Below are 25090 nucleotides of genomic sequence, written 5' to 3'. Positions count from 1 at the left end.
GCCATCTTGTTGACCGATCAGTCCCAAAATACAATATGCACAACTAGGGTCCTAGGGGAACCTACATATGAAATTTGAGAAAGATCCCTTCAGTACTTTTAGAGAAATAGCGGTAACAAGAATTGTTAACGGACGGACGGACGGACGGAAGGACGGACGGACGACGGACCACGGACGAAAGGCGATTTGAATAGCCCACCATCTGATGATGGTGGGCTAAAAATAAACTAAACAACATACCATCTAACATCTAGTTCAAGACAGAAACTATCGCGTGTTTCGTTGTTGTTGTTTATTTTGTTGACATAAATGATTATGGCTACTTCCTTTGAAGGCAATGGAACTATAACGTGTTTTGATTAGACCGTGGTATTCATCGTGTCTCCTTGTGTGATAGTGGGAACTCTACTTGTTTAAAATAAATGTTGTCATCGCCAAGGCTAACATCTTTGGATGCTTGAAACATTTTGGTCTAGCTATAGGTTATTTATCGGGAAATATTTGGTTTCAAGCAATCACCGTACCCTTCTTTATGACACAGTTTAAAATAATGCTTAAGTCATATAAGTATGGGAGAACCTTAAGGTCATTCATACGAACACATTTGCTGCCATTTATCGCTGCATGTTACAGACAATGTCACGTCCGTTGTTCTGGTTGTATCGAGGATGTTGGAAAATACGATCTCAATAGGCACCTTATACAGTTTCTATTTAGTGTGCTACTACACTGCAGTGCAGGCAAGAGTCAAGAAATCACATTGTCAGATATGCTATTTTACAAAAGGATTTTTGAAGAAAACAAAATCTCAGATCTTGTATTTTAAAGAAACGTTTCATTTTAGCCATATTAGGCTAGTTCTTGTATGTTACGAAAGCAATCCCCGATCAGTTATTTTAACTAAAGGTTTCTCTCCAGGCATATTTAGTATTGGGCTACTGCCGGTGAGAGTAAACAAAACACGACACAAATCTTGGTAAACGTATTTATTAGCAAAGATGCAACGAATAGTTTGGAGGTAAAAGTATTGATTGTAGATCTACTTTAAGAAACATCATAAAACATTTTGTGGTAGCAATGCAATATAATTGAACTTGGTTTTTAACTTAAATGCATTCTTCTTTTGATACCATGAATAGCAAACAAGATTCCCTGAAAAGAATCCACCATTATCAAATGTATCAGGTCTATGAAGCAACAGTTTTATTTATATTGCAGTACTTTTACCAATTATCGGCAGATTTTTGGAATATCATATTTGTAAAACAGATATATCACAGTTATGTTTGTTAGATCATTATCACAGAAAATATTCAGCATAAGACATGTCAATTCCCGATTACCAAAGTACAAATACATCCTACATAATATCTAGATGGACGGAGTCATAATAAAAATAGCACAGAGTCTATATGGATTCAGGCATCAGTATAAAAAAAACATGAGAAGACAAAACAAGTGGAAACAACATTGTTCTTTGGTAGCTAAGCAATGTTGCAATATCATTTACTAATCTAGATACCAAGAAAATAAGTCACTTATACTTGCACTCAATAATACTTTCAATATCTCACATCGTAATAATAATTGATCAATATATGTTGAAATAGCATCAACAATGACAAAGTACAAGGAAGGGGCGACAACTCTTGGAAGGGTTAAACATATCTTTACATGCCATCGTGTCTCTAAAATTATCACAATTGGCAAAAGAAAAAATACAAAACAGCAGCCAGGAGATAAATAAGATATACATTTACAATATATCAAATTTTGTAAACATTGTCATAGACCAATAATAATTCTAAGACTAGTACATGATGCGTAGCATTAAGTAATGACATATAAACATTTAGGTTACTAGTGTTCATAGACAGATCCTGTATTGTTATATGGCACTAATCATATACTTTCTTTCACTACAAAATATATACATTTCAATCATCGTTGTCATAAAAAATACAAAATTACATCAATTGATTTTCTTAAAGCACAATAGAATTAAAGCAATTAAATATTTTAAAGCTATCTAATCTAAAAACACATTTTTTTTATTCTGCTATTATAATGTTTGGAAAAACTATTAAATGAAACTGGTAAAAAGAATTACACCATGAAAATATTTTTCCTGTTGTATTATCACAGACATATTAAAAATTAATATATCATCCAAAAACTTATCTATTTGATTGATAATTTGTGGGTTTGCATAGTGAATATTGATAAATCAATATAATAGAATCTTTGTATTATTTTATAGAAGTTTTTTAATATCCTTCCATTGATTTTGTTCACTTTTGATTAAAATATATGAGTGTAAATGATATATATGTTAAATGATTTTTTTTTTTGAAATATGAATAGAAAGCAATTAATATAAAAATCAAATGTTTTATAACATTCGATAAGACCTATTTTTCACTACCTGTATTCATTTCCCATACTTTGTATACAACAAAAAGACTATATAACTGGACAGTTTGCTCGCAATGTCAGATGAACACTGAATACAATGTGAAATGTTTAGTCACGGCCAACAAATTGCTTCAATTTATACTTGGACTTGAGTTACATAATTTCAAATGAAGGAAGTTTGACTATACTGTATAGTAAACATATATCTATAAACACAAAAAAACAACAAATTCAGTATCACTAGTAAATAAGTGGTTAGTTAAATGACACCAGGACAACACATGTATTCATCAATAAACATTATCTCAATGCTATTTGATATCAACTTTGTAAACATACCCTGTATAATCATTATTTTTGTTGAAGACTTGCACCAAAGGACAACATTACTTGCTGTTATTTTCAAAACTATTTGATATTTGAAAAGAGAACAAAAAAGTTAGGATACAGTGATACATGGCTCTGTAAGCACATATTTCTCTGGAACCCCCTTTAGGGGGCGGGCATGTATTGGCCATGTGGCCTGTTGCCCAATTCCAATTGTCTTTAACATCTAACAATAAAATAGTCTAAAATGAAATGAACTCTGGAATGGAACCATTAATTAATTTCCTTCTCTTTTTTTTCCTTATCAGGTATTCAATATGATGAAACTGTCAGAACATATCAAATTTGAATTTAAGGCAATTCCACACCTTAAGTAAAATCTACATATGCATGAGCATCTAATCTTCATACAAAAATAAGTAAAAAAAATATCAATTTCTAATATAAATACTACACGATTAAGCCTGTGATGTTTGTTTGCCTCTTCTTGAAATGTCTATATCACTGGCCTCGGAGTCACTAAATGTATTTGGATTAATTTCAGGTTTCGGTTCGGCTGCTGCGGTTTTCTTTGCGGTACCATTTGACCAGCCTGAGTCCTTTAGTTTCGAGCTATCTGGTAACTGATTTAGTGGGACCTCAGTTGTAATTGGAGGATCAGCATCTTCAGCAGTCTTCTTTGAATGTTTCTTGCCCTCACCTTCCCGGTGCTGTTTCTTTTTCGATTTTTTCTTGGTGACAACATCAACTGTCCTGGTCCCTTCAAGAGGAGCAAGTCGCCTTGTTCTTATCCTTCTAGGAGAGCTACAAAAAAACACATATCATTAAATATCTCATGGGTCTTATCATCGATATGAATTTATGAACATTAATTAGTATAATTACCCAGATACATGTACTTAGAAAGACTTCCTTTAATTGTAGAAATTTTATGAACTCTTTAGATCAATTGATAAATTTCTTGCTTTCCTTATGACTTCCTTTAATTGTAGAAATTGATAAAATTCTTGCATTCCTTACTACACAACAATATACACTCTTAGACAACAACTTCTGGTATTTTCAGATACCTGACTATACATATTACACACTTTGACTTTCTGACTTCCATCACATGTATCCCATACAAGGGTAACAAAAACTGACATTTGAGGCCTAAATCCCAGCACGGACATTATCTTGACATTATCATTATATTTTCCCCCAATACCATGAACACCAGCTACTTACTGTCCATCCATCAGGGATTCCTCATACCTACGAAGTTGTATCGAGGGGGCATAACTCGAATTTTCTCTAGGATATCTCTGATAATGTCGAGGCGACATGGGATCGTCCTCATAGTATGACAGGTTGTCATGGTGACGAGGCAAATGGCGTTGGTTTCGATGAATCTCATGAATTGGTGGTACTCCTCTCATATGGCGAACTTTGTTGAGACGTTTGGTGATGAAGTCAATTTTTGCCTCTCCAAATCTGCTTTTGTGTGATATCTCCTCTTCTGTTATGTCATCTGATGTGAGACAGGGAACTGAAAGAAAAACTTTTAACTATACACACACCTGTAAATTCAGCGTTGAATACACATTTTGTTGATGACAGATAAGTTATTAAAATCAGATATTGCTTGAATGTAATTCACAAGATTATACCAATACTTTGTTATCATATACATGTAATTATGTAAATGGCAAGCCTTTATAATGATAAATCTTATCGACCTAGTCTGGTGTTAGGTTTCAAATGTCTACCAGATTACAAACAAACTAAACAGCTGAAGCTCAAATGTAGAAATATATACTCACTTTTGTTTTTAAATATGCAAGTTAGGATAAATATAGCAATGACGAGGAGGATGAAGAAAGTGAGGATGGCTATGGCAATGATGATTTCATCTGATAAATCCGAGTCTGCCATGACTTGTCCACGAGCTTAAACAATTAGAACAATTTACAGTTGTAATTAACATGTAGACAAATATAGGTCTCTGTCGGTCACAACAAAAACTACTCAGTTTGATTATAACAGTGATATCATATACATATATCTCCTTATCAAGTAAATGAATTAATGATGATAATTTTAGTCATTTATTTAGATGAAATTTGTTTTACCTTTAACTTGTTATGCACATATGTTATATAACAATCTGTTAGAAATCTTTCATACCCAATATCAGGTCTCTAGGACTCTTTGTTATTTAAAAGAATCTGTTTAAAGATTTTAGCCTATTTGATCCCTGTGGCCTTGATCATTTGAACTAATTTGTTAGTAATCTTATGCCAGCATGCTACAGGCCCAATATGAGTACCCTAGACCTTTGGGTTATTTAAAAGAAGTCATTTAAATGAAAATTTTATGCACATCAGACAGCAGACAACGATAGACGATGTATGGTCACAATAGGTCATTCTGAATTACCTAAAATATTATACATTTGCTATAAATATTTAATTTACTGACCTGCACCGTAGTCTAATGCTGTTTCTTCTGTAGTAATCAAAGCTGGATCTGTAACAAAATTTAGAAGTTGTATCTCATATATACTGTATTGGTATTCTTAAATTAAATTTACGGTAATGAGATTTAGACTACAGCCATCTACATTAAAATGCACTACAAAGACTACCTTATATGCCACTTAAATTTACTAAATTTGTCTTATAACAGACAGCACTGACATCTTATAACACAATTCATTTTGCATTATAAAGTACGCAGTATAAAAATTGACCATGAGTTTATCAATTGGATAATAATTCAAGAAATTTTAATAATAAAGTTTTCATAATTCCTAACCTTGAACATTTCCGATCGCTTTTACAGTCAATAGCAATCATCAACGATAGATAGGAGAAATAGAGGACCAGGGTAGATAGGGTGAATAACAGGATTTAATATCTAATAAATCAATACTTTTTAAAGTGAATCCTGTTTATTCATTTATTTATTTCCAACTTCCATGTTCAACTCCTCGCAATTACAATACATTACACACCAGATCATAAAGTTAAATGTAATAAATCATCTTTTTATATATATATTTCTCAATAATCCTTTCCTATTACAAATGTTTGAATTGGGATCGTTGCAAATCAAAATATTGCACATCATATATCAAGCTACTACAAACTTATTTCAAAAGCTTAACATCAATTGGACATGCATATTTGCATGGTTAATGTCAACTCATTCTTTTCTATAGGAGATAATAGCACACCTGAGTGAGTACTGTTATTATAGAAATACTGTAATTAAAGCTTATAATCAAACATCAGATTAAATCAAACACTTTTTATATCTAACCATAGTCAAGTCAATATATGAACACAGTGATATGGATAAATGGTATCTTTCATTATAATATATAGCGTATTAATTTTTTTCTGTAAAATCATTATGAAAATGATTGGCCTGCAGTGTAAGAATAAAATTGGGAAAAATTTATGTTGTTTAATATATTTTGATTTTAATCTTAATTAATGATTTAGAGGTTGCATGTTATATTCATCAATTTCTTCAATCAAATATGATTACTAGAATTCTAAACCAATGGGTACAGGTAAGTGCTACCTCTATTTTTGGGACCATGACAATCCACTCAAATATCCTCCAGACCTCCAATGCCATTGTCATTGAAGCATGTGATGCTAATTAAATTAATTTATTTGATGATGAGTTATTGGCTAATTTACTAAACCTGTGTATAGTGACTGGTCATCATGATAAGCAAAATTTTCTGAAAATCAAGGAGGGGGTTATAATAATCTTTTAAACAAGTTAAAAAGTCATATATGGAATATATTTGTATTCTGAAATTTACATTTTAAACAATGAAATATATCACGAATAGAAAGTATTTGCCAAATTTTTTTTTATGTATTGTAAACTACACATGGAGAACTGTGTGTACACTTACTTATGTCTATACCAGATAGCATCGTAATGTACAGAGCCGTACAGAGCCAAGTGTAAGGTCTAAACAAATACTACATTCATACGTGAAAAACGACACCACACAATCCTGTTCAAATCAGGCTTTGTTCTCTTCAGGTGATTTGCATTCCAATGTAAGCACATTCATACAAATCTGAACATTTATACAGATTGAAGGCAGTAGCAACTGTCCAGTTCTTTATAATCCAATGTTACTAGAACCTAGTGAAGATATTAACATAAACATATATTGATGTAATAATTTGCAGTAATTGATGGTGGTGATCCAGTGGTGTAGTGCATGGTTATGCTACTTTGTTGCCTTTCACCTAATTAGCCTGGGTTCGATTCTGGGCATTGACTTTTTAAGGTCAGGGGTCACTAGCCTGAACACAACGATTTTCTTCGAGCACTCCAATTTCTCCCAATCTAAAACCCATACCTCCAGGTCATTATAGTGATTTAGAATTGAACTTAACTAACCACTGTTAGATAAAAAGTTTTAATTAAATACTTCTAACATGGTAAACATGTACAACAGGCATAAAATACTTCCTTCTTAAGGCCAAGCTATGCATACAGAGCTTTTCAAGCCATGAATTTACAACTCAGGCTCCATCAGAATATTTATGCCTGGTATCGCCAAGGTCAAAAGAAAATGAGAGTAAAAATGCAAGAATGATGGAGATCAAAATATATCAAATCTTCTGGATAAAAGAGCAGCTGCCTCTTTCATAGATTGAAGAAACATTATTCTTTAGATCCATACATTTGTCAAACAATTCATCATATCTTAAAATTCTATTTGGTCACCAAGATATATTTCTGCTTTATATTTGTTTCAGGAGCCTACTAGACTGAGACTAAGGTAGCATATAATGCCAGAGACACAAACAGATTGTCAACAACATCTATCTATATGGATTTCAATGGCACATATATGTTCACATTTTGTACATAAAAGTATATGCAGGCCTCTACAAGTGAAAATGAAAAGTATTTCCCAATGAAATCATAATCAATATTCTTTGAAATCATTATCAATATATCCCTTGTACATTATGTACAGCAAGAGAGGAACGGTTTGTGATCTAGCATTAGTATAGATCAAATAAGAACTTTCCTTTCTAATAATAACAATTGAAGTTATATATGGTTTGAGTCATTATTGGCATCATTCCTGCTGCAATATAAACACACTACTGTGCCTCAGTTACAAATATAAACGGTAGAATTTCCTGTGCTTATAAGACGTTACAACCACAACACCACACCTAGAGTCAATATTTAATTAGGTGTTTAGCGTTTTGTTACTACCCAGTGCACAACTGAATAACATATAAAATCAATTCATTGTGACGTATGTCTGTCATGCTGTTTAAATGCAGGTTTACATAGCAAAGAACAATATATCTTTTATTATTATCAACAGATTCTAAATATAACATTGCAACATTATTGATCTATATTTAAAATATCTTTATCTAAAATAATTTCAAAATCTACACAATTTAGCCATTAATACCTGCATTTAGATAATTAGTATAATCCGCTAACGTGTGTGATAAAATCATAAAAATGTGAGCTTACATATAGCAAACACACGTGTGGTATATCGGTATAAACAGGCCGTGAATCATTTCGTTACCAAGGAGAATCAAACTTACACATATGTATCCCTAACCATTTTAAAATAGCATCGCTTAGCTGTGTTGATACAATTCATATAACATACAATCAACGCAGTATTTATCTGTGAACTCACCATAACTTCAGCCCTTAGTGACGGCGGAAATATTTCCAATAATCCAACAGTTTGTACACATAACATGTGTAAACACAGTGGTATTTAATCACACCAGTACCGTGTCAATCATACACATGTAAATACAGGTAGGACACCTTTGGGTAATACACCTACATGTATGACAGCGTTAGTCGTCAGGTAAGGGTTAAAGGTCATAACCAATGATGCATGTTTGCTTCATTGAGGATCAGTTAAATACCAATATACGGTTTTACAGGCATTATCACTTACTTCTATGTATTGTCAACTTGACCATTATAATACAATTTGTTTCTAAATAGATTGTGTATGGCTATTGGTCTAAATTCTGGCAATTACATTATCTACATTAATTTATTCTAATTGATGATCTAAATAAAAAAAATGAACTAAATTAAAATATCATATTTCAATCTATACCATAACAAACTTTTTCAACAGAGAAATATCATTAATAATAAGCTATTTTTATGACATCCATAAAATACTTATCATCCATTCTACATGACATATAAAGTATATTTCTTCAAACAAGAATAAAAATAAGATCAAGCTGACAATGCATACGGGTACAGTGTATATGATTGTCCGAAGAAAACCATTCTATAAGTAATCATTTACACAACAGAACGAAATAGACATTTAATTGAAGCCTATTGTTATACATGACACAATGGTAACATACGTCTTTTGATACCCAAAAATCTATTGTGTGTTAGGCTTAACTGTAAACAATTGTTGTTTGGCCCGGTCTACAAAAAAACAGATCTAATGATCGCTGGCCCAGGGTACTAGGTAATGGTTATAAGGATTATACAGTGAATAGTGACTTTATTCACCTTACACAGTACAGCCACCAATAACAAACGTTATCATTTAATTAGAGTCAATACATCCACTGAAGATCAGTCTATCCCTCTATATACTTTTATGCACTCAGCAATAAAATGTGTGAAAGTGTCGGAGACTTCAATAGCTATTTTACCAAAACATTTAAAGTGAATAGTTATTTTTCCATTTCATAAGAAATTATACTGGATACATTCACACCATTTTTACCGACTTTAGCCATCCTTGCCCGACTGTTCAATTTAATTGAATTCATGAACGAAACGATCCTCTATATCCATATCATCAGACATATGACACAGATTACATGTTGTCAATGGTAAAGTTTATTTGCTTTCCTTAGTATACATATTGTCCTTTTGATTGCTGTCCAGCAAGACTTCAAAACCTTTCCCCATTTCTTTGATTCAAGAACGATTCTCGCAAGTTGTTCCAGATAGTTGATAGAAGTAAACCCAAGGTTTTTTTTTGAGTTCCATATAAACGACATTCATTGTGCTATTGGTAGCAAAATAAATAACAAATATATTGCCTTTAATTAACAATGAGAAAACTGGTGTCAGAAAGAACCCTGTGCCACTAATTATAAGCTGACCTTTAACTGCAGTTAATGCAGCCATAATATCGGCCGCATTCCCCATGGCAAATCCTCTTGATTTTTCCCAATTCAAGCCTTAAATTTCCCAAAATCAAAGACTATTGAAGACTTTCCAAAAACAATGCATGAACTTAGTTGGCTGAGGCTTTAAATATTTGTGAATTGGCTTCAGAAAAATACATGAACTAAACTTGAAATAAAAAGTCTAATTTGTTACGTTTATTTCATATTTCATAATGTTTCCCAAATCTTGCTGCACATTTTCCAAAATTCAAAGCCACAGGCCCCATTCCCAAAGGAGTGAGAAAAAGCTCTGAATGCAGCATACCAGCTCAAGGTCTCAACTTTTCTTTCAAAACTTATGATCCTGGCAACAGAACATCAACAACCATGGTACAATTATGTTCATGATCAGTATTCCTCAAAACCACATTAAATTTTCATTTTGAAGTTACATCCTTAAGAAACGATGCACCAGATCTGTTTGATTCACATATTCAGCAACTCTGACCCTTGTATAACAACTTGACTCCTTTTGGGGCCAGTACGGACAACCATCTTGAATTTCCAATCATTTTCAAAACAATATAATGCCAATGCCCCAAAAAAGTCCCAGATAATAAATTCCAATGAAATTATCAAACCATTACATTTTTAAGGGTCTCAGCCATATTGGATTTCTAAGGAAAACTTTTAATCCATACTGCACATCTAAATGCTAAGTGTCAATACTACATTCAATTTAAAAACAATCAGCCAATTGCTTTTTGAGAAAAGACAGACAAGGCGATTACTATAGAGCTCCAAAGCAGGACTTTTTAATTAATTAACTTAGATCTGCTTGATCATGAAACAACTACCATCTTAATTCAACTATCTAGGGTTTTGCACATTTTTCCTAGAGGGATCTTGGCACTCACCATCATCCCCAGACCACATGCAGTAGTATCAAAATATAGTTATGAATGTTACGAACACCAGACCAATAGCAAATTTACTTCTTTCCTGATTCTTTGCAAACAGATGAAATGACTCCTCCAAAATCAAGTTGAATACCACTGTTTTATCAGTACCTAAGTATAATCTATTCTTAGCTGCCTGCAGTTTGGTGTTTTTATAAAGGACCATATATATAATGTATCATATACTGTAAATTTACATTCTATCGAGTGTGATTTACAGACAGAATTTGCAAAATTTGCAATCCATGCAAAGTTGTGAAATGATATCTCCGCGAATTAGCATCTTCATAATTTATATCGATACGTATTTCCATTCCAATTTTAAATTCATGAATTTGTTTTGAAATGGAAATTGTGAAATTTAGTAGCCGCAAAAGAAAGTGAGTTTACAAAAGCCCACCCAATATTCAGTGACATCACACATGTAATAGTTTTGTTTATGTCACAAGTGTTATATAATTTGGTGTGTTTTTCATTTGCTGAAAATTCATTGTGACATCCTGACTTAAATTCAGTGCATGGTAAAAAATGATATGACAAATGGGCGAAAAAGGAGCCTACCTTAATTTCTCAAGAATTGTTTCACAAAATGTCTTATGAAATTAATACTCTGCCTATACAATGCATATTAAATGTGAATCGTTATAAAGTGATCAGGAATTGTTTCTACTTGTACTCAAAGTTACCAAACTAACTCTAGTGTTCTGCTAATTTACTTTTCTGTACAATATGCCATTAGAAGTATATTCACATGTACATACAGAATATTTGAATGGAGATCTCTAATGTTGTCCACTCACCCAAACAGCCTTTACGGTCTCTCGTCCTGTATTAACTGATGTTGTCCACTTACCCACACAGCCTTTACTGTCTCTCGTCCCTGTATTAACTGATGTTGTCCACTTACCCACACAGCCTTTACTGTCTCTCGTCCCTGTATTAACTGATGTTGTCCACTTACCCACACAGCCTTTACTGTCTCTCGTCCCTGTATTAACTGATGTTGTCCACTTACCCACACAGCCTTTACTGTCTCTCGTCCCTGTATTAACTTTACTGTCTCCGCCCTTATGTTTGTCCACTTACCCACACAGCCTTTACTGTCTCTCGTCCCTGTATTAACTGATGTTGTCCACTTACCCACACAGCCTTTACGGTCTCTCGTCCCTGCATTAACTGATGTTGTCCACTTACCCACACAGCCTTTACGGTCTCTTGTCCCTGTATTAACTGATGTAAGTCCGAGGCCACACTCCAAACAATAGAAGGAGCCATTACTCGGCTGGTAGGTGCCTCTCGGACAGGCTACACATGCTTTCACACCATCGCGGTAGTCATAGTAATATCCAGTACCACAGGCAACTGAGGACAAATATTGTATAAATTAAGGTAAGTAAATGAATACCAATGGTTGTTGATACATTATGTATTGACAGGTAAAGGTAGCTAACAAGGGGAGACAATAAAAATGTCAATTTACCAACAAGGTGAATGTGATGTAAATGGAAATTGTTACGATATAAAACTGATATAATCATATGTTCAATTGAAAATGATGGCATTTTACGGAGTTATCTGCCCTTGCAGGTAGCTATTGATTAAGATGCTTGCAAGCATAACATCATACTTTTCCGAGAAAACAATGTGAATTGCGCTTAGAAAATAATGATGTCAAAATGGATACCTACCCGTAAGGGAGATAACTCAGTAATACACACAGACTGAATACTATCTAACACTTGGAAACAGAGGTTGACCTCTTGACCCGAGAGGTTATTTAGATATACTTACTGTAACAGTTGTAGATAGAGGTTGACCCTGACCCAAGAGGTTACTTAGATATACTTACTGTAACAGTTGGAGACAGAGGTTGACCCCTGACCCTAGAGGTTACTTAGATATACTTACTGTAACAGTTGTAGATAAGGTTGACCCCTGACTGAGAGGTTACTAAGATAAACTTACTATAACAGGTAGAAGGGTGACCCCTGACCCGAGAGGTTACTAAGATAAACTTACTATAACAGTTGTAGATAGAGGTTGACCCCTGACCCTAGAGGTTACTAAGATAAACTTACTATAACAGTATTAGACAGAGGTTGACCCCTGACCCTAGAGGTTACTAAGAATAAACTTACTATAACAGTTGTATTAGACAGAGGTTGACCCCTGACCCAAGAGGTTACTAAGATAAAACTTACTATAACAGTATTAGACAGAGGTTGACCCTGACCCTAGAGGTTACTAAGATAAACTTACTATAACAGTATTAGACAGAGGTTGACCCCTGATCCGAGAGGTTACTAAGATAAACTTACTATAACAGTTGTAGACAGAGGTTGACCCTGACCCAAGAGGTTACTAAGATAAACTTACTATAACAGTATTAGACAGAGGTTGACCCCTGACCCTAGAGGTTACTAAGATAAACTTACTATAAACAGTATTAGACAGAGGTTGACCCCTGACCCGAGAGGTTACTAAGATAAACTTACTATAACAGTTGTAGATAGAGGTTGACCCTGACCCAAGAGGTTACTAAGATAAACTTACTATAACAGTATTAGACAGAGGTTGACCCCTGACCCGAGAGGTTTACTAAGATAAACTTACTTTAAACAGTATTAGACAGAGGTTGACCCCTGACCCTAGAGGTTACTTAGATATACTTACTGTAACAGTTGTAGATAGAGGTTGACCCCTGACCCGAGAGGTTACTAAGATAAACTTACTATAACAGTTGAAGACAGAGGTTGACCCCTGACCCGAAGAGGTTACTAAGATAAACTTACTATAACAGTATTAGACAGAGGTTGACCCCTGACCCTAGAGGTTACTAAGATAAACTTACTATAACAGTATTAGACAGAGGTTGACCCCTGACCCGAGAGGTTACTAAGATGAACTTACTATAACAGTATTAGACAGAGGTTGACCCCTGAACCTAGAGGTTTCTTAGATATACTTACTGTAACAGTTGGAGACAGATGTTGACCCCTGACCCCAGGTGGTGGGGGAGGTGTTCGGACACACCTTACAGCTGGTCTGGCCCCACAGGTTCTGGTACTGACCTCTAGGACAGGACTGACACGTCTTGGTTACAGTGGAGAAATATGTACCAGGCCCACACTCAACTACAAATACAAAGTTATAACAATGGAATATTGTATTCCTTACCTCCAAAAATAATCATACTAAACTACTTATCACACATGTTAGTTTTTGTCACTAATATCAATTATCCTCTAATGATACAGATGTCAGATATTCATGTGGCCATATGCATGCAGATACAATTACACACTGGTGTCAATTTAGAAACCAGTGGACAAGACCTAATCCATTGTTCTAATCAGTATCACAACAGTCTGAATGATCATTCTTTTGACTATAAACAGCAAGAGCATCTTCAGTCAATTTTCAAAGATACAAAAGTAAGATTTTTTAGGCTTTTGTATTACTCACCACAATAATTCCCTACCACTTGGTACCCCTCCAGACAGAAGGGGCCTTGTAATATCAGATCCAAGGACATCACGTCAGCCTCAGCCCCCTAGGGGTAAAATACATTCAGTCAAACAGAATTCACAACTAATTTTTTTTTTAAATTTATATTATACAATATTTACATTTTGCTACAGCGACTCTCATTACTCTAATGATAATTGTGATCTGCATTATGAGCCAATAAATGCAGCGTCAATAATATTTATATAAATGGATGTGAGTTTTGTTTACTGAGACCATGTTAGTCTGCGCGGAAAAAAATTGACATTGTAGTTGAATGAACCAGTTTGGTTATGAAAAATCTTTTAAATGTCTGGATAATTGAAAGTAAACTGAAAAGCTATTGGAAAACATTGATATTTTGTTTTCTTTTCAATTTTTTATAGGGACTATTTTTATCACATTGATATTGGCTGTTGAGGTTAAATAAATTCAAATGTTCACTTGCATCTAAATTATGTTTTACTTTGAACTAGAAAGGAAAATGTAAATATAGCAATTGAAAAATTGTTAGATTTCATTTATTGGAGATATAAATGCAATCTGGGTGGCAGATAAATATTCATAGGGCCCATTAAGCTATTCTATTTATCTGCCACCAGATTGCATTTATATCTCCAATAAATGCAATCTAACAATCCTAAATTTAATTGTTAATTGTTGTTGAACTTCAGGAAATCACAATTTTTACCAACATGTAATGTACTATCACTCCAGACTCAAAACAACAGATACCATCTTATTCTCTGGTACTTGATAAAAGTTCAACATGTATATAATAGAACAATTGACACAGTACCTGCATGATTAATTGGCCATTGTCTATAGCTGCTGCAAGGACATCAGACAAAGGTAAGGTTGTGTGTGAAACAGAGTTCTCTATCTCCTCCCTGTAGATTATAATTTTGATAAATGCATTTCAATTGAAAGAATTTCAACAAACTGATAATCTAACTACACAGGTATAGTCAACTGTATGTTATAGTTAAAACAAGAGAGCTTGATAAACAACACATAATAGAGCTATGACATGATTCACTATCATTAGCAACAGAAGTAGTCAGATTCATGGTCCCAATTCTTCACATATTTTTTTTATAAGAATAGTTGCTCAATAATCATGTTATTATCATATTAAGTTTTTAGATGACTATCTATGTTTTTGTTTTGTGTATTACTGTTCATTGATGTTTGTAACTTGTACCGTTGTGTTGTCCTGTAGGGAGAAGATCTGTATAGACAATGCCTACTGTCTGATCTTAATTACTTCTTTTTTTGTCAATAAATAGTTTTTAAAATACTTATGACAAAGGTGAAATAAGCTTCGAAAATGGTAGTCACTGACTTACGGTATAAAGAGAAGCTGTAGCCTCACATCAGCCTGGTAGATACTGTTCACAGAACAAACAACATCGGTCACCTCCTCTGTACAGCCACTCTGCTGACACAAGCTTCCACTCCACACAGAATTCAAGTTTCGCAATGAAGCTGTCAACTTTGATTTCAATGATGGTGCATCTGCACATATCTCAGGAAGGTCAAAGTTCAGTGTCATGGTCACATTGTATCTTAGAACAACAGCATCTGGCCAAGATGAATATATATAATGATCATTCAATGAAAGGCAATGATAAACTAAACTAAAACAACACTAAATTCAATCAAATATGGAAATTAGCTAAATTCTGACCTGGAACTGTTAACAAATTTATATGTTGCAGAGTCAAATCAAATTACATTCAACTAGCTATGAAATGTCTACACTTTAAACAATTGCAAGCCTCTGTTTTGAAGTTGGTGTCAACTATATAATACAAAGTCATAACTGCTGTCTGCTATTGTATATCATGACCATCCTTCATGTCATAGTTATCCATCATGTGACCTCAATTAAGTTTCATTGAAATGTGAGAATGAGAAGCTAGGATGGTACATTTCTTTCAAACCTACGGGTGTAATACTGTAATACTGGCTGGTCTAGGGCAATACACTCATCATATCGCCTGAGGCTGTACTGCATGACTACCCATGCAATAAAGCCTTTTGACGTCATGGCGTCAACAAAATTTCTATTTCCTCGGTAAAATTTTAACATCTTTTTCACAAACTTGACTGGTTTTACTATAAAGATGCAAACAACAGAGTTTTTGTTGAAAATATCAAGTTCTTTTTCATGTATGGAAAACTGACTTTCAGTCATGAATATGTTGGAATTTATTTCAAAATGACAGGATATTATAGTTGTAAAATTGCAAAAAAACGTTGATGTATGAAAGAAAAATATTCTTTCATTAGTGGATATGAAGGGTAGGGATATTCTACCCTCGGGATCACAAAATGTTGCAAAACCATCGACAAGCCTAGGGTTTTACAACAATTTGTGACCCTCGGGTAGAAAATTCCTATCCTTCACATCCACATATGAAAGAGTCTTATACTATTTCACATATCTTAAGCACTAACTAAATGTGAATGATATACAATCTTTTCAATATATCTTTGACACGAATTAAGCGTGAATGATATATGAAATCATTCTAATCCATGCAAAATATTTAATTAAAAACAATAATTTTCAAAAAGATTTTCTGATTACATTCTGTACTTTATCTCAAAAGCAAAAATAAGAATAAAAAAAATCCACTGACCAGCACAAGATGGGAAAATGATTGGTTCAATTCTATCATCTTTATCGTATTGACCATATTTAGAGCAGCTGTAAAAGACTGGGTCTGCCCGGATTGGCTGTTGGTCTGGGGTGCGACACCTGAGTAGACAGTTTGACCCATCAGCAGAACACCTCTTTTGACCCCCTACCGGGTTCTCCTGTAGTCTGTTTGGTAAGTCTAAGGATCTGCAATCTGAGCCTATAGAAAATAACAACTTTGATTTAATCAAATGAAGAGATGTGAATGTGTTGATATAGGCTTGACTACAGGGACTTGGAATAAGTTTTTAACCAACGGTATTAATATACATATATTATAGTATCAAGGGTATGAACTCCACAGAGAAAAACAGATCAACTTGTTTTAAATTCCTGATTTCTTTTGATAAACGTGCTCTTTACACCAGTGAGGGATATCTTACCTTAAAGAGAAAAAATTAATGTTTCCAATGTGTGTTTGATGAACAAAATTCACTAAGTAATGACCAAGCTATGGCCTGATGAATCAGGAGATAATAAAAATAGGCTAGCTAGACATTTCTAAATGTCGTCTCGCAGTCTGTTATGTTAATTTTTTCAGCTACTAGTTCTTTGGTAAACCCTGTATTTCTCTACTGTCGAGTTCATACCCTTGATACGATAATATATGTTTAAATAAAATATAATGTTCCTTAGACATTTTCTAAAAAGTCGTCACATAGTCTGTCATGTTAATTTTTTTCCCTACTAGTTCGTTGTTAAACCTGTGTTTCTCTACTGTTGAGTTCATACCATTGATACTATAATATATGTATATAATATATACTGTTGGTTAAAATGTTTGTGTCAGGTCCCTGTGGGCTTGACATACATGTATGTAGGGTTTATTAATATGTACAGAAATCACATGCGGACAGCTTCTGGCAACCATTCATTTGTTCAAATGCTCCATGAACATGCAGCTATATTTTAAATGTTTGGTCTTTCAATAGTAGATGTTGCATACCTTTAACAGCACATATATTAAATTGTCTGTCTCATGAATATAAATATGTCAGTAAACAGACCAACAAGATTCTCAGTGCACAATGCATAGCCTTGGCACTTTTAAATGCTTACGTTTAATGAAGAGCCTGTAGGTACATACAGCCGCGTTGCCTTGGCGGTCGTATCCTGCTGCAGAGACTCCATACAGACCAGTAGGCAGGTGTACAGCTGAAAGAAGTAAACAGAAACTATAAATAGAACTGTCACCGGAGCGGACAAGTAATACCCTCCGCTGCACAAATTTAGTAATTACTCGAGGAAACCTATAGTAACCTTTATATCAAAAACAATATACCGTATTCCACCCCCCATAAGCACTCCCATCTCTATATGCGCCCCTCCATTTTTTTAGGCCTCAATTTTATATATCTTTAATTCAATTCAGACGGAAATATGAAAACTGTGGATTTCTTTATTGATTTCTTTTGCAAAATTATTTATTGCTTAGTTTGTGCAATAGCTTTATGAAAGGCTTGTCCGAATTTGGTCCTATAGCATGAGCGCCCTTGTAATTATTTCAATGCATCCTGTCGATTCAAGCTTTGTTAGCAATCTTTGCTAAGATTATTATTACGTAAAGTGTAGATAAATATCCTTTCTTTCTATAGTATTCAAAGGCCTAACCTCTTGTGACAACTTACAGACTACATATCCTTCTACAACCAGTAAACATGTTAAAATCCCAAAACGCTCAGGCAAAAAATTGATCTCAAAGAGGGGAATAACTTACTAAAATATTTCACAAGTAAAACCGGCCTCCTATTTTGTCTACCTACCCCCTGGATACATGTTCATCAAAGATAAAACTGATTGGTCAAACTGTGGAGAAGTCCATACAGTTAATCTGTCCCGGTCAAAGGTCAAATTCTGGTCCTCAGGACAAAACCGGACAGATGCATAGTTGGATGCTGAAAAAACAATATACTACAAGTGAAGCAAAGTAGGGTTATTCAAGCAGTGTCCATACAGGAACATGTAACCAGAGATAATTAGGGGCCATGTAGCTCTGTGGAAATGTTTAAATGCATTACGAAATAAAACATTGAAATTAAGGGGTCATGCCCAATTTGTTTACCTAAAGATTTTTTGCTGAAAAAATAAGTCTTAATCAGACACACTGAGTCAATGCTATTACTGTCAATATACAACAGGCGTTGGCGGTGTCACTGATGTAATGGCTCGCTCACTGGCTCAGTACTTCATGCAGCAGGTGTATGATGCTGTGAAGTACCCAGTGCCATAAGTAACGGGGTCTCTCATTGGCTATCGCAGCGACCGAAAGGCGAGGCATATGTTACCTTGCTATGCAGTTTACTTTAATCTGATTAGTGTTGCAAGCCCCAATCCGCGCAATCTGATTCACATTCAGGCTGATACAAATACATTTGTTGGATAATACTGTATGCAAATGTATTATACTCACAAATATTATCAATTTTAAAATAAAAAAAAATCTGCCGATTATAATGTTTCGTCAACTATAAGTAGCAAAATACAATACACACATAATTCTGTTCAAATACACTGCCATGTTTGGATTAACCAGAAACAGTGAGGAAATGTAATAATCAACAGGTTAAAATGTTTTGAAGTTATGAAAAAAGTCAAACTCAGAATAAACATCGTGAAACTTAATAAATACCAGTATTATTTGATTTTACCCAAAATATATTTTTTCTAAATTGAGTTTTTTTTGTTGTTTTTTTTGAGTAATTTTGTAATTTTTAGCTTCTTTTTAAACTTTTTCAAACATACTACATATAAAATTTGAGACAGATCGCTTCAGTACCTTTTGAGAAATAGCGGTCCTTGGCGAACCTACATGTGAAAATTGAGAAAGATCCATTCAATACTTTCTGAGAAATAGCGATAACAAACTTTGAATATCAAAATCCAAGATGGCTCCCTGGCAGCAATCTTGTTGACCGATCGGTTCCAAATCACATTATGCACAACTAGGGCCCTAGGAGAACCTACATATGAATTTTGAGACAGATCCATTCAGTACTTTCTGAGAAATAGCGATAACAAACTTTGAATATCAAAATCCAAGATGGCTCCCTGGTAGCAATCTTGTTGACCGATCGGTTCCAAATCACATTATGCACAACTAGGGCCCTAGGAGAACCTACATATGAATTTTGAGACAGATCCATTCAGTACTTTCTGAGAAATAGCGATAACAAACTTTGAATAACAAAATCCAAGATGGCTGCCTGGCGACCATCTTGTTGACCGATCGGTCCCAAAATGCAATATGCACAACTAGGTCCCTAGGGGAACCTACATATGAAATTTGAGACAGATCCCTTCAGTACTATCTGAGAAATAGCGATAACAAACTTTGAATATCAAAATCCAAGATGGCTGCCTGGCGACCATCTTGTTGACCGATCGGTCCCAAAATGCAATATGCACAACTAGGGCCCTAGGGGAACCTACATATGAAATTTGAGACAGATCCCTTCAGTACTATCTGAGAAATAGCGATAACAAACTTTAACTATTAAAATCCAAGATGGCGGCCTGGCGGCCATCTTGTATACCGATTGGTCCAAAAATGCAATATGCACAACTATGGCCCTAGGGGAACCTACATATTAAATTTGAGAAAGATCCCTTCTGCACTTTTTGAGAAATAGGGATATCAAATCTTAACTATCAAAATCCAAGATGGCCACCTGGCGGCCATCTTGTTTTTCCTATCAGCCTCAAAATCTGTATGGCACAACTAGGGACCAAGGGTAACCTCCATGTGAAGTTTGAACAAAATCCTTTCAGTAGTTCTGAAGAAATATCGATAACAAACTTCAACTGCCAAAATCAAAGATGGCTGCCTCGGCGGCCATCTCTGTTTTTCCGATCAGCCTCAAAATTGAAACTTTATGCACAAACTACTAGGACCAAGGGTTACCCTCCATGTGAAGTTTGAACAAAATCCCTTCAGTAGTTCTTAAGAATATCGTGTAACAAGTCTTCAACTCTAAAATCACAAAGACTCTTACAATTAAAAAAAAAAAAGAAACTTGACCCAACGATTTGTTTAATTTTAAATCCAAACCATATAATGATGCTATAGATACCATACAAATATGCTATCCAATACATAGTTCCAGAGAGGAAGTAATTTTTATGAAAATTGTAGCCTAATTAAGCTTTGAGGCCCCGGGGGTCAGCCCTTTTGTCATTGCAATTTTGAATCCCCACCCTATAAGAATGCCACCATTGCATTATGAGTGCTATCCCATGCTTAGTTGCAGAGAATAAGTTGTTAATATGGTAACAGCCAAAGTGGTCCCTTTTGACCCCACCCCTCTGCCCCAGGGGGTCATGATAAGCCACATCATTTGTACAATTTTGATACCCCTACTCTATAAGAATGCTACCGTTGCTTTATGAGTGCTATTCCATGCTCAGTTTTAGAGGAGTCGTTTATATGGTAAAAGCCAAATTGATAAATTTTGACCCGCCCCTCAAGCCCTTGGGGGTCAGCCCCATCATTTGTACAATTTTGAATCCCCATCCTATAAGGATGCTACCATTGCATTATGAGTGCTATCCCATATTTAGTTGCAGAGAAGAAGTCATTTATATGGAAGTAGCCAAATTGACCTCTTTTGACCCCGCCCCTCAGGCCCCCGAGGGGTGAACCCCATCATTTGTACAATTTTGAATCCCCATCCTATAAGGATGCTACCATTGCATTATGGGTGCTATCCCATGCACAGTTTCAGAGAAGTCGTTTATATGAAAATAGCCAAATTGACCCCTTTTGACCCCGCCCTCAGGCCCCTGGGGGGTCAGCCCCATCATTTGTACAATTTTCAGTCAGTAGCCCATAAGGATGCTACCAGTCCTTTGGACCAGGTGAGCTTATAATCATGATAATGATTCAATAATAATCATGATAATCATGATTGTGATTTTTAAGTTCATCACAACCTACCTTGGTAAAGACCTGAACAGGATTCTGGTGTAAAACATCGACCTGTATCTACTTCACTATTATAGTCGACAGTCAGTGGACCGTGCTCAACATGGTAAATCACTGGAGCATGAACCGTGTTGCCTGGAATATACATCATTCTTTTGGAGTACAAATCATTTATCAGGACAGCCGAGTCAAACTCCTCTCTTACAATGTACAATCGACTGATTCGGCCAAGCATGCTGTTACTTCTATCAATCTGATTGGTTGATGCATCAAATGTTCCTCCAATCAGAAGAATACCCCTGAAATTGAATATGTCAAAAGTGAAATTCCAGTGAAAAACTAGTGATTAAGTCCAGAGTAAGAGAGTGATCTCCGAAATACTTCATACACATGCATCAAAGCATGATGGAATTGTGCACTTTTAAAACATCTCTGGAAACTTATTGTACAGACAGACAAACAGTTAATACCTTACCAACGACTACCAATAATCAAGCCTCAAAATCGAAGGACTCCATAATAAGGTCAAATAAACATGTGATAAAATATATGACTAATCATAAATAAAAGTATATTAACCATGAGGGTAGTCTGACATTGGAGCCGATAGAATTAGTCTCGCTATGCTTCATATTATCTACGTAGACGGTCAATCGGCCAGTTGTCTCGCCCCTTTCCAGACCCTTCTGACCATTCCAGGTGACCACAAGATGGTGCCACAGTCCGTCTAACATCCCTGTACCAAGGTCCTGGACCGAACTTAGGCTATCTCCAACTTGTACAACCACAGATTGGCTCCTGATCAGAAACTGACTGTGTGGTGAGTACATGTTTTCTGATCTGTAAAGATTCAAATAATTCAATTTCCACTCAATAAAAGTAGAAATAAATAATCAGAGAGAAATATGTCCCTGCCTCATATATCAAACCATGATGTGACGGGATATAACATTGATTCCAAAATAGAAGAAGAATGTCTTTAAAGTTATCTAAAACAACATCATATGAAAACAAAATATTTTAATATTTGAACTATTCATGTTTAACATTTAAGTCTAAGTACCATAGAATTCCTACTTAAAATCTAGAAGAGACATAAATTCAGGGATTTTTTCATTAAATATAATTCAGATACAGAAACTGTACTAGAATTGGGACTTTTTCATTAAATATAATTCAGATACAGAAATGTACTAGAATTAACTATAAAATCATTTTCTAAAATATCCTTACTTTAGTCCGTAAATGGAAACAACGTTTTTGTCTCCCTCAGTGCTCCCAGGTGTTGTGAGTCTGAACCACAGAGATATGGACAGTGACGCGGAGTCTAGTGAGAACAGTGCCATTTTGTCCATAGTCTCACACACAGAGGAAGTTTGTAGAATGAAATCAAAATCGTACTGAATCTCTCTGTGAAGACAAATTCAAACCTAGCATTCAGGTCATTTACCACTACCTAAAGAACATGAAAATAAGTCAAACCTGTCTATAAAGTTCACCCAAAGGACACAAAGATTTTTTGAAATAAGCTAGTCAGGAGGTATATATACCCAAGTTGAATTGTGTTAAAATTGACCATAAGAAAACATCCAATTCTAAAACTCTGACTATCTGTATACTAAACGTTCATAAAAAACTTTCTATAAAAATATCCTCACTTTAGTCTATAAAGCTGTCTATATATAGACCACCCAAGGGACAATTGTCTTTATAGTTAATTAGACAGGTAAATTGAGTTGAAATTGGTAGCGCAATGGCCATAAGAAAGTGGTCTTATTGAGCAGGTGGTGTTTTTACAGAGGTGGTCCTTTAGGCAGGTTTTATACAAACTTAGTACAAAGAAAATAGCGGCCTTTATATCGGTAGTACAACCCTATGTACCTTTCTCGCAGTTGAAGCCCAATTTCCCATCAGGACAATGACATTTGTAGCCATCCACCTGATCCTCACAAAGGGCGCCAGTCTGACACGGACCACTGGCACACTCATCAACATTCTTATCGCATGTTTCTCCAGAGTACCCTACAACACGCAAATTTACTTCAATATGATCCAGAACAAGTGTTAAAGGATAAACAAAATATTTGTTGTGCAAATCTCCCTTCAGGGCATATGATTTACAAATACAATTTGCCGTCCCTTCCATGGTGAATGCTGCAGGCCATGACAAGTCCAAATTGACCGAGGTTTTCATGATATCGATGTCTATAAAAGCATAAATAAAAGAGGACAGATAGTCAGGCCTTAGTGAAACCTACTAGCACTTTAGACCAGATGTGCTGTAGTATTTGCCAGTGTAACAATGCAAAAAGTATTACAACATGAACCACATAAATTTAATATAACAATGTCATTTAACGAGTCTTGAAATAAATATATTTTTGTACTGTAATATTTGCCATTGTAACAATGCAAAAGGTATTACAACATAACCACATAATTTTTATATAACAATGTCATTCAACGAGTCTTGAAACAAATATATTTTTGGGTAACTAGTTAGTCTGAGCTCAGTAAATCTCACCTGAAGGACAGGTGCATTGTGTCCGTTTGTTGACCACAGAACATGTCCCTCCATTATCACATGTGGATGTATCACAGCGCACTTTTAGTGTAGTACAACCTACCCCCATGTAGTCTGTAATAGATTTTAAATAAATTCATGACAAGACAATGATAAATGTCCTTAAATATCTAGAACCTTAACCCACAGAAATAATGTATTTTTTAATGATATCTACATGATAATTACAACACATATATCACTGCACACATCATACACAAGATTAGAACCTGTTTGGAATAGCAATGTAAAGAACATTTTTCTATGACAATCACAGAGCAGCGACAGAAGAGTGATTAAGATATCCTGTCCTATCGCCATCAACTCTCAACTTTTAGGTTGCAAGTTCAAATCCTATGTGGGTCCGTTGTGGGGTACTGACCACTACTCATTAGTTTTTCTCAATTTTATAATAAATTTTAGTTTCCATTTTATTTTTGTACATTTAAATATAGATGATCAAGCTATTCTGTGTATGCGTGTCACAGTTACCTCCACTGCAGGTAGGTATTTATTGTG

At 34.8% G+C, this 25090-nt stretch overlaps 1 protein-coding gene across 1 annotated transcript in view; it reads right to left on the bottom strand.

Moving 5' to 3' along the window:
• Positions 1–971: 971 nt before the first annotated feature.
• Positions 972–25090, bottom strand: part of LOC138317186 (uncharacterized) — a 60881-nt gene continuing 36762 nt past the window's right edge. The window contains exons 29-45 of the mRNA XM_069258738.1: positions 24533–24646; positions 23890–24030; positions 23242–23416; positions 22588–22848; positions 22021–22307; positions 18851–18982; positions 18147–18242; positions 17029–17247; positions 15730–15964; positions 15180–15270; positions 14339–14426; positions 13843–14007; positions 12068–12235; positions 5206–5253; positions 4548–4673; positions 3973–4273; positions 972–3546 (exon numbers count right to left, since the gene is read on the bottom strand). Of these exons, the coding sequence (XP_069114839.1) occupies positions 3201–3546; positions 3973–4273; positions 4548–4673; positions 5206–5253; positions 12068–12235; positions 13843–14007; positions 14339–14426; positions 15180–15270; positions 15730–15964; positions 17029–17247; positions 18147–18242; positions 18851–18982; positions 22021–22307; positions 22588–22848; positions 23242–23416; positions 23890–24030; positions 24533–24646 (2993 nt within the window). The 3' untranslated portion in view covers positions 972–3200. The remainder of the gene's footprint in view (positions 3547–3972; positions 4274–4547; positions 4674–5205; positions 5254–12067; positions 12236–13842; positions 14008–14338; positions 14427–15179; positions 15271–15729; positions 15965–17028; positions 17248–18146; positions 18243–18850; positions 18983–22020; positions 22308–22587; positions 22849–23241; positions 23417–23889; positions 24031–24532; positions 24647–25090) is intronic.

This window comes from Argopecten irradians, chromosome 3 (genome assembly GCF_041381155.1).
Source record: "Argopecten irradians isolate NY chromosome 3, Ai_NY, whole genome shotgun sequence".
Classification (NCBI taxonomy): domain Eukaryota; kingdom Metazoa; phylum Mollusca; class Bivalvia; order Pectinida; family Pectinidae; genus Argopecten; species Argopecten irradians.
This window is presented reverse-complemented; position numbering and strand designations above follow the sequence as displayed.